Source organism: Anneissia japonica, unplaced genomic scaffold, assembly GCF_011630105.1.
Source record: "Anneissia japonica isolate Jap-2015-1 unplaced genomic scaffold, ASM1163010v1 scaffold1606_len605190_cov180, whole genome shotgun sequence".
In the NCBI taxonomy this organism is placed as follows: domain Eukaryota; kingdom Metazoa; phylum Echinodermata; class Crinoidea; order Comatulida; family Comatulidae; genus Anneissia; species Anneissia japonica.
In genome coordinates this window covers 585819-597043 of record NW_022749369.1, presented here as the reverse complement: position 1 = coordinate 597043, position 11225 = coordinate 585819, and the positions used below count along the sequence as shown (strand labels likewise).

Below are 11225 nucleotides of genomic sequence, written 5' to 3'. Positions count from 1 at the left end.
GGGCGGGCCCCGGCACTCTCTTAAATCTGCCCCTGTATAATGAATGGACAACATGGCAATAAAATTCAAGACTAACAACAAGCTCTGAGAGAGGTACTCACCCATTGGAGAATGGCTTAATGAGGTCATCATTCTTGACAGGCGGCGGTAATGGTGTTGATATGGTTTTTATACTGACATCACCAATGATTTTCAGTGCCTCTTTCGTTGCTTGGTACATCCGGATCATCTCTTCTCTACGTTCAGCCTCCTCTGCAGACTCTTCCATCATTCCGTTCTGGTCACCAGAAGAATACAAGTGGGCCAGTAGCTCTGCTGTTATGAATTCCTTGGTCTAGGGTAATTGAACACCAGAATCAGAAAAATTATAGATTGACCAGGCCTATCCCTAACAAGAATTTAAGCTCCCAACTATAACATTGGTATCCTATAAAATTGCCCTTTAGGCCAGGCCTGGTTTCTACTATTATTATTATTATCATTATTATATTATAATTCATCTCTATATGAAATCTAATAATACTTACATCATTGATCATAAGGAACATAAGTGTTTTTGGTACGAGATCACGGATCTGTTTACTGACAATTGCCATATAAGATTCTACTAAATTCCTGATAGTTTCCACCTGTCTTTCCAGGACAGGATCCATTGAACCCATGACACTCATTTGCTGTTGGCGGAAATATTAATACACTTTTAAATATGCAAATCAGATATCAGAGCATGAGATCATGAGATCACAATATAGAATTTGACATCACAATGTCTCACACAGTATGATTATAACTTTACAACTTTCCTTTATTGACATTCATCAAAACACAATGATTAAAAACAGAAATTAAATAAGAAATGAAAGGCTACGGCACAGAATGTAATAAAAAAGAGGCTGACATATACTGGACGCAACAACTAATGCAGAGAGGATCCATCGCATCCGGGAAAATCAGCTGCGAGAGGCCGACATCCAAGCCAGGATCCTCCAGAGCCAACTCCCCACGTGGACTATGCAGTACTAGAGTAACTGCCATTGCACACAGTCATCACGTCCAGTAGTTATCCGCGTAATTCAAATCGTGTACTTACTGATGAGGAATGGTCATCATTATTTTCATCACCATTTGTTGTTTCTGGATACACACCTGCTCTTAAGAATGATGCTTTCCAGCTGTCAACCTCCTCCTGGGTCTCACATGACAGTTCTAATTGCTTATAGTCCTTATATACATTCCTAGTAGAAACCAAGCAATTATGTTACTGTAAGTATAGTACTGGAAGGCTATCATTTTGAAATAAGGTCAGGGTGATACAGTATATACCACAAAGTGATCATTAAAAAAATGGAAAGTGCTGAATACTTAAATAGTTTAATTCACATGTTTAATTATACATCACCATCATAATTTTTTTTTAAGTCAGCAGTTTCCCTCTTACAAAGGGTTACTGATTTTCACACCAAGACACTCCTGTGGCCCACTGCAACCTTCAGGTCAGTTGCTGCCCTCGTTTTGTTTGTCTCATCATTTCGCTATTTAAGCATTTGTTTTTAACAGGGAGCCTGCCCTGGCATACCACTTACCCATCATATAACAGACAGAAAAAATGGTAATGCTAATTTCAATAATCAAACATACTTCAGTAAAAGGATGGCATAATATAGAAGTATATGAAAGCAAATCTAAAGTTGAATTAAAGCAAAATCACTAACAGATAAATAGTAAAATAATGGAGATCTCAAAATACATCATTGAATTACATTACCTTTGTTCTGGATTGAACAGGGCAAATGCATGCTTCTTTGACATGAATCCCTGTTCTAAATCTTTTAGCTTCAAATTGTCCAGTGGAAGGTAAAATTTCTTTTCTTTCTCCTGTAAGAAAAAAAAAAAAAAAACCCCCACAATCATGATCCAATGTTTATAATTACCATTATACCTCTTCTCTTTAAGGAATTATTTTCTAGTCTCGCACAAAAACTATCTTAAATAACATTTACATAATGTTGAACAACAATTGCATAGGGCTGCAATACTAGCAAAGCTTTAATTGTGATGTCCTATACAATAAATAAATAAAAACATGAATATTTACATTGTTAATTCGAGCTAAAAGACAAATTATGTTAACTCATATGACACATGACCTACCTCTTCATCCTTGAACCACATGACATTCTCAGCAGTAAGTACGAACCAGTAATCGCGTGCACCGCCCTTCATGAAGCTGATGTTATGCAAACTGATCCACCCTTTGCGAATAACCTATAAACAAACCAACCATTCACAAGTAAATGTACTAAATAGGTCATCAATATTCATATTATCACTGTCATTTCTATACAATTATTGACCACAGAAAAATAGCATTATTGTTTATATTTCTATTTAACATCTATTAAATGTATTTAAATAATTTAATGGATAAATGTTATCCTAAACATTTTCTCAACTACAATATTATTGTTAATGTTAGTGAAAACACGAAAATTAAAAACACATAATTTTAATTCTTATAATATCGAAAAATGTTTTCTAAAAAATGTTTCTTAAACTTATGGTTAAAAAGTAAAAGCAGAGTAAATTTAAAGAAAGCTTCGGAAATCAGAAAAAAATAAAAATGGATGTTAGTAAAAAAACCGATATAGCACAACACAAGAAGAAAGAAAATACCAGTTAGCTATTGAACATGAACCAATAAAAATGTACAAGTATCTCAACATGTACATTGGGAAATAAGGAATATACAGCAGTACTGCGAGTCGAGTGGCCGAGCGGTAAGGCAGGGGCGCTGCTAGCTACAGCCTTAACATCAGCGCTGGTTCCAGCTGCTCCTCCCCATGATTCGGTTGGTAGAACCAAGTCTTCTTGGATAAGGAATTAAAATGGAGGTCCAGTGTATACATCTGGCTCATTTGCACTTTAAAGAACCCCTTGCATCTTTCGGAAGAGTAGGTTTTCACCCCGATGTTGTGGTTCATTTCAGCCCTTGTCGTTGTGGAATGATGTGAACATGTATCTACCAAGAAGCACCTCTTTTATGGCTGCTAGGTAGTCACGGACCAAGCCCATACGCAATTCAGCACAATGACGCTGCAAGTTATGGGTTATTCTCCTACCTTTACCTTTACCAATTAATGCCGAAGACATACCTATGAAATGATGTTGCTCCTTGTGGCTGTATTTAGCACATCTATGTCAACGCATGTAAACACATTCATATGTATTGTGTACTCATACTTGCCACACCCATACAGATAAGTGTTAATACTGACAACACTCAAGCTGTGCTTACACGGGCTCAATTATTATTATTATTTTATTAGTTATTATTTTTATTTTATTAGTTATTAACTTTAACAGAGCATCATATCATAGGTCGTAGTTAATTGAATTTTACTAATTAGCAAGGTAAGGATAAGATTATATTTTACAAGAATTATGGGGCTTATACCCCCTCTAAATCTGCCACTGATAATAGGTAAATGTACCTAACTTACACTAATCAATTTTGATGTTGGTAGTCTATGTCTGAGATAATTACCTGGATAACCCTCCCTCTATTCCTACCCTCTCCATGATCAGCTGAATCTCTAGGGATTGAAGACTATTGTTAGGGAGACAGCTCTTATGTGGCTCCCTGGGTAGGACTGTTCTATTTTATCTTATCTGAAGGGGTGTTTCGGGAACAAAGGCAATTAGTCAGTTTATCCAGGTAAGTATTCACGAAATACACTTAATTAAGTTGAATATAATGATGATAAGTTGTACCTAAATTTGGTGATGATGATGGTGAAAATGATGGTGATGATGACGGTGACGGTGATAACGATGAATACGGATGGTTAAAATAAATAATGTACCTTAAATTTGTTGATGATGATAATGAATATAGAATACTTTTGATTTATGGTGCTAATAAGTAATGTACATAAATTTAAACAACTTGTTTTTTGGCTCCGACACTAGTGAATAATACAAAGACATTCAGGTTTGGCCATAAAGGCAAGGATATAATTAAAGGAAGAAAAAAGTCCACATTTTGTAAGCGAAAAGCTCTATTAAAAACTTCCAAGGATGGTCCTACCTAAATCTTATTGATAAGTCCTACTCAAACATATTCCAAATATTCTTACACTTTGTAAGAAATCTGACCCTACCTAACTTAAGCATGTCTAGAAAATCCGAATGTATTCTGAAAACCAACCCTAATACTAATCACAAATGTACAGGATATGCAAACCAAAGTATAAGCAAAAATAAGCAAAAACAATCTTTTTATCATGCATATTCAATACATTGCTTCAAATAGCATGAATGTATTATTTTACCAAGTTGCCTTTATCCCCAGCATTCTGTGAAAGTTTAAGGAGGAATAGGCAATAAAGTCAATTATTATACAACTATCTATTATTATTGCATAAAACATAATTACAAAAAAAAAAAAAAATTACAGAAAAAAAAAAAAAAAAACCACTACCAACTTTAGTAGTGATATGTCTCAGCCAACCACAGACTTGATTTGTGTCAACCGATGCCACAAGGTCTGTCAGATAAAAATTTGCCAACTTTATTACTGTTGCACCATAAAATAAGTATGTAGAATGGAAAAGATAGCTATTCCATACATAGTTTTGTACTGATAAAACACAATCTATAGGCTGCTTACTTCATGAATATTCAAGAGGAAGTCAAATATTTGTTCCTTCATAATACTTTTATTATATCCTAGGAAATTTAATCAGGATTTTCAATGCTTTGGCAACACCAAGCCAAACAATATTTACAACAGTAATAAGAAATATTAATTTACCAAGCAATACAGTACAGCTTTATTTTATTAGCCAATGGTTCAATATAATGTAAATCCTTTTATTATTATGATCATTTATATTTTTTTTAAGTCCTATGACTTATCTTTGATTGTGAAAATAAATAGGGTTAAAGAACATTGTTCAAGGATATTTTAAGGTTAATTTAATGAAACATTGGTTAGGGCAAGGTTGTGTTGATGTGGTCATAAAAATAAAGGGTTTTTACAGTTGTAAATTCTTTTGGCTAAATGTTTATTGAATATTCATCACTATGTAAAAGAGCAAATAAAATGTAGATACCTGAGTGGCCAAGGAGCGAGGTGCTTGAAGACCATGCTTTGCTGTTGGCCTCTTTGTAATCGCTTGAGCCCTATGCAGTTCATGTTAATAAGATATTATAACAGAAAAACATAAAAGAGTGCAGTGCACTAAAGAGTATCACACCTGTGAAAAATATGCCTTTGGTTTTGATTGGTTGAAAATATTTGAAATGTTAATAATAATAATAATAATAATTATTATTATTATTTGCAACTACAACTGAAATCTGTAACTCTTTGAACAGCCTGTAATTCCTAGGATTTTTTAGGAATTTTCAAATGAATGAGACATAAATATTTCAATTAATTGTACTTAATGTTAATTTGTTTGTATTAAATTTAATATTTTTCTAAAATATATATATATCATCAGGCCGTCCTGTAAGCAGTATATGATTGCTGCTGTTAACTCACTGCTCATGTTGCTCAATTATATATTTTCATGTAGTAAAGATACAGTAACAGAATTAAAGGATTAACAGTTTTTTTTGCTTTATTCTTTAACATAATTATTTTCAACCAATCACATTATTCAAAAGCACATTAGATTAGTATTACAGTGCCGACATGCTCCACATCATGCAATTTATACCTGGTTTCCAACACTCTTCTTCTCTCCTGGACGTCTACTGGCCTTACTCTGTGCACTGAAAAATCATACTAACTCATTTTTATTTTATTCAGTGAATAATCACTTTAGAAGAAGAAACTGTTTTAAGGGACCTCTTTTAGGAAATCATACTCAAAAGTACTATCTGGTTACGCTACCAATTGGTTACTGTACCAGTTGAACTCTCAGGCCAGTTATTTAGTGCCCTTTTGATAATAATTCCTCCAGCATATAAATGTGAGTGACCTCCCCTTCCCCCTCGAGTAAAGCTAATTGTTAGGGACATTCGATTCTCTATCACCAAGTCTCATTATGAGGCATAGTGAACATAGGTTGTTGACAGAAATACTTATAAGGTATGTGAAATTGTGGAGCAAGGATTGGGGGATATACAAATAAAATATTATAATACTATACTATTATTATAGTATTCAATTGCCAAGTAATGCAAGATATACATAATAGCAAAATGGTTCCATAAATTGTCATGAGTATTAGGCACTATCATTTGTAATATAACAACACACATATTAACCATAAAGAACAGAGTAAGCAATAAAACACACTTAGCAAATCCAATGAAATCTTCATGGTTTGTGTTCATGTAGGAGAGTTGAATATCCAACAGACACAGCACGTTCTCCTTTGTACACTGTTCACGCTCACGCACATGTGTTGTTATAATGCGTTCTGTCTCTTCCCGTAGCTTAGGGTAGCGTGCCATCTAAATTAAACAAAAAGAAGGAATGTTGTATTACAAATGTAAAATAAAGTAACTAAATTGGTTTTAGTTAAATACTGTAACTAGAAAATTTGGGCCAGGACTTAATACGGCAGTGACAATCCTTGTGGTAAATGGATCATTCCATTAATTCACTGCTACTTTGATATTATTGTTTCCCCTATACAACAGCCATTAGTAGAGAAAGACTGTAACTTTCAATTCACAGGGAAAGCACCATAACTGAGTAGAACTAGCAACACAATCATTTCAAAAGTTTAGTGCACGCCAAATATTCAAACAATTAATAGATATGCAAGTATAAATAGACTTAGAAAAATCAATTAAAATCTTTCTTTCATGAACCAAAACGATAATGCAGATGTAAGTTAATATGGAGATCAACAATTTGTAATCACTACAAAATGAAAAACAATATAAACACATGTACATTTGATTTGATTTGATTTATTGCAATACCATACAATAAACAATTTGAGAACGATATGAAAAAAAAAATGTATAATATCATGTGGTATCAGCGATAACCCTCTAAATCCTTACAATTTACATCTAGGGGGGTCCATTACAATAAATATTTAAACAATATTTAACAAATTTACCTTTTCTCCACATGACCTGACAACATTGTTTAGCTCTGTAACTACCATATCAACACATTTGAGGGCAGGCTCCTTTAACCTTTTAATCTGTTTCTTGGTAATGGCTTCAAAGGCCATGTCGGGAGTAAACAAACCAACTCTGTGGACAGAAGACATTTGCTACTATTTTACCAAGGTTGTAGAAAAATACTTGGAAATATATTCTGTAAACTCGTAAAAACTACGTTATTTAAATGTGTGTCTCACTGAAAAATTTATTTGATGTTTTGAAGAATAAATTGTCTATCATAAAATCAGCAAGAACTGGAGAAATCAATTATAACTTTTACTTGCTCATTTATCAATATCAATTACTATACCTCTTAAATATTAATTAGGTAATAACAACACTTCATTGGTCAATTCCACTCGATAAGGTGTGCAGTAGTTTCTACTACTGCCATACGCATCCCAAATATAAGTGTATGCGAGGAAAAAGTGCTACCCAAAATCAACTACCGCACCATTGAACAAAATGTAAACTGCGTAATTTTACGCTCACCGGTTAAAAATGCCTAATGTAGATGGACAGTTTGCTGTTTATTATCTACGAAAAATAAAACATGGTTTTATTTTAGAAACACAGAGAATTCTACGTCCCTTGATGATGGATGGAGGGAGGTAGTCCCAATCATCCAAAACCTCAGGAAGTAGAATTCACTACTTTACCTCAAACCATAATGTATTTGTATTAATACTACAATATTTAGCAGCGATTCACCATAATTACCTAAATTGGTACTGTATGTAAGGTTTTTCTCATATTTGTTTAATGCTGTTTAACCTAATAGGCATAGAGAATTTGGGTATGGGCTAAAGCAGTGTACAATAATTCAGATTTTTCTGACTTAGCAACCTATAAATATTGTTATGACTACCAGCTAATGTAAATCAAAAAATACTGAAAAGTTAAAAAACTATGATGATCTTACTTGACACCATGAATATTCTTGATTGTGATGCTAATTTCCCGTCTCAATGCTTTCTCATCATACTCCATCTTAGCAATTTCAAATGGGAAGCGTTTATGGAAGATGTGGTTAATTTTTGCACCAGCAGATAATTCACTTGTATCAACTTTATCTCCAGAACCTTCAATAATCTTCTCAAAGCTTGTACCAAACTGCTGAACCATTCTATAAAATACAAAAGAAAAATAACAATGTATTATAGAAATAACTCACACACTGAATCATTATATTACAAGACATTATGAAAAAAAAATAAAAAAAATAATATGGTATGCAAAAGAATTTATTCACATCAATCACATCAGTCAATCCATTTAAAAATTGAGAACAAAGGAACAAATGTATGGTTTCTGAAACAGGAATAAATACTCTAATATTATCCAAAATACAAACCAATAATAAAAGGACACTACCTTAAAAGTATTTTATCATTTTAACTGAGGGACTAGAGTTCTGAAACCATATGTAATAAGAGTGGAATGTATTTAACCATTGGGAAATTAAAGTGGAAGAAAAGATTTTCTGGTTTAAATTTATATTCACATATTTCTTGATTCTTTGTTGTGATGTACTTACTGTAACATTGCTTTTGTTTTTCTTGCTGGATCATCTGCACTCATGTTTTTATATTCTGCGACATCTTTTTCCAGTGACAACTGTTGAGACTGAAGCTTGCTCCGTAGTTGCGGTAAAGTGTCTCGAATGTGATTGGTTAATTGCTGAATAAAAAAAAAACAAATAAAATCTCTATGAATGATGGGTACTAAGGACATAAAAAGTGCCCTTATATTTATTATTATTAGTACTTTCAAACGCTTTTTCATGCAATATTTATATTACTTAAGTTTTTTATGATTTATATGGAGTTTTAAAGGTTAAATATAGAGTTTTACATGTAAAATTGTACTGTGTCTTTGTTTTATGATAACTTAGTCACACTCTTTGCTGTGTTGTTTTTCATGTTTTTTTAATGTTACATTGATTCTTGGAAACTCTGTATTTGCATATAGCTGATGCAAAGTTAAAGTTTTAAAAAACTGAGAATATCTTCCAAAAAATAAACATTTACCAGTACAATTTCCAGGCAGATATTCAAAAACTAAAATAACTATGCCTCAGAATAGGTCACTAGATAGATGGAGCATTAGAAATGCTGGATTTTTACAGTATAATTGTGTGTTTAATCAGATTTATCCATGCTCACTCTTATGTTCATGCAAGTGTAACAAGACGTCTTCTTACCTGGTTCAAAACTTTCTGTAAATATGGAGTGCCCATCTTATCTGCCAAGTGCCTATATGATGCATGACTTAGAAAAAACTTCCTCTCAGCAGCCAAAGCAGCTTTGATGTCCTTCCTGCCTTCAATATCTTTTTGACTTCTGTTTACAACACCTATGTAGCCTGTGTCACAAAACACAAAGAATCAAATAAATTATTTATCTGTTTATCCATAAAATACAATACAAACTCTACTACTGAATTTGATGAAACATAAAGTTATATGGTAATTACAGTTGAATTAATAACAACCAATGTAGTTTTATATTACAACTGTGCAAAAAAACAACTTTTCAACTGAGCCTAAACAAAAAAACCCCCCAGATTTTGTACCACATTCAGTAAAAAAGGGCCCAAGGATTGGTGTAATACAGTACCACATTTCGGTATAAGCCAATTCATAATAATGATGAGAATTTACCTCTCCTTAGTGGAAGCAGTCGGTTTTCTAGGATGTCTCTGGCGTCGGTTCCTTCGTCCATTAAATCAAGTTTAGTTATCACACCGATGGTACGAGCACCTAATAAACATAAAGAAAAACAATATCTTTACCACAAAAAACAGAAGATGCCACTTCTATGTCCTGCACTCTATCATAAAGGGGGGAGGGGGGAATAATCTTAACAACGTAACGTGAGGGCAGTATGCAATGCAAGGTTGAAAACAAACTTTTTAAATGACAGCTCACCTGATTGGTCAACCTCCTTAGCGATCTTGAGGGCATCCGAGTTGGCAAGATCTGAATTTGCTGGTGTTACTGCAAGGATTAAGGTGTTTTCTTTTGTGATGAACTCCATTAGCATATTACGAATCTGCATTTCAATATCTGCTGGCTGATCTCCGACTGGAACTTTGGTCATGCCCGGCAAATCAATCAACGTAAGATTCAAAACTGACAAACAATTTAAGAAACAAGAGTTAAATTCAGAATTGTAATAATACAAGATTTATAATGGGCGATGACAACCTGATACTAGAATCAAAGATTATAAAATTGCAAGAGGTCCGACTGCCCTGATTTTGTATAAATGAAAGAAAACGTTAAAAAAATACTACCACGAGATAGGGGGCGCACTATTAGAATTCAAATATAGATGTTCTTTTGAAGGATGCCCTCTAGTTCGTGATAGTACTTTTTGAGATAGGACTACGTTTCAACAAAACTCTGAAGTTGGAATTGAAGTTCTATACTCTTTGCTTGAACAGATTCAAAAAGTCAATGTCTTATTCAAAGTAGATCTGACCTAAACCCATCCTAGAGGAACCATGGTTTGAACATGATGTGTATATACTGTGCCAAAGGGGAATAAACGATGGTCTGAACATGTGTAGGCCTACATACCATGAGGAATGTGAACATGGTGTGTATAGTACATACCATAAGGGAAGAAAACCATGGTGTGAACATGATGTGTACATGCCATAAAAGGAAGACAAAAAAGGTGTGAACATGATGTGTCTGTGCCATAAGGGGAATAAACCAGGGTGTGAACATGTGTACATACCATAAGGAAGTATATAGTGTGAACATGTGTACATACCATGAGGGAAGTAAACCATGGTGTGAACATGTGTACATACCATGAGGGAAGTAAACCATGGTGTGAACATGTGTACAGTACATACCATGAGGGAAGTAAACCATGGTGTGAACATGTGTACATACCATGAGGGAAGTAAACCATGGTGTGAACATGTGTACAGTACATACCATAAGGGAAGTAAACCATGGTGTGAACATGTGTACATACCATAAGGGAAGTAAACCATGGTGTGAACATGTGTACATACCATAAGGGAAGTAAACCATGGTGTGAACATGTGTACATACCATGAGGGAAGTAAAC

At 33.8% G+C, this 11225-nt stretch overlaps 1 protein-coding gene across 2 annotated transcripts in view; it reads right to left on the bottom strand.

The window, feature by feature from the left end:
- LOC117121075 (dynamin-1-like) overlaps positions 1–11225 on the bottom strand; it is a 24621-nt gene that overhangs the window by 3764 nt on the left and 9632 nt on the right. The window contains exons 4-16 of one of the 2 annotated variants that reach the window (XM_033266173.1): positions 10067–10270; positions 9800–9898; positions 9341–9501; positions 8675–8817; positions 8060–8263; positions 7089–7227; positions 6311–6468; positions 5115–5184; positions 2152–2265; positions 1766–1875; positions 1091–1235; positions 528–674; positions 102–334 (exon numbers count right to left, since the gene is read on the bottom strand). In XM_033266173.1, the coding sequence (XP_033122064.1) occupies positions 102–334; positions 528–674; positions 1091–1235; positions 1766–1875; positions 2152–2265; positions 5115–5184; positions 6311–6468; positions 7089–7227; positions 8060–8263; positions 8675–8817; positions 9341–9501; positions 9800–9898; positions 10067–10270 (1927 nt within the window). Of the gene's footprint in view, positions 1–101; positions 335–527; positions 675–1090; positions 1236–1765; positions 1876–2151; positions 2266–5114; positions 5185–5726; positions 5782–6310; positions 6469–7088; positions 7228–8059; positions 8264–8674; positions 8818–9340; positions 9502–9799; positions 9899–10066; positions 10271–11225 lie in introns of both variants that reach the window. The other variant, XM_033266174.1, reaches the window with a different exon arrangement.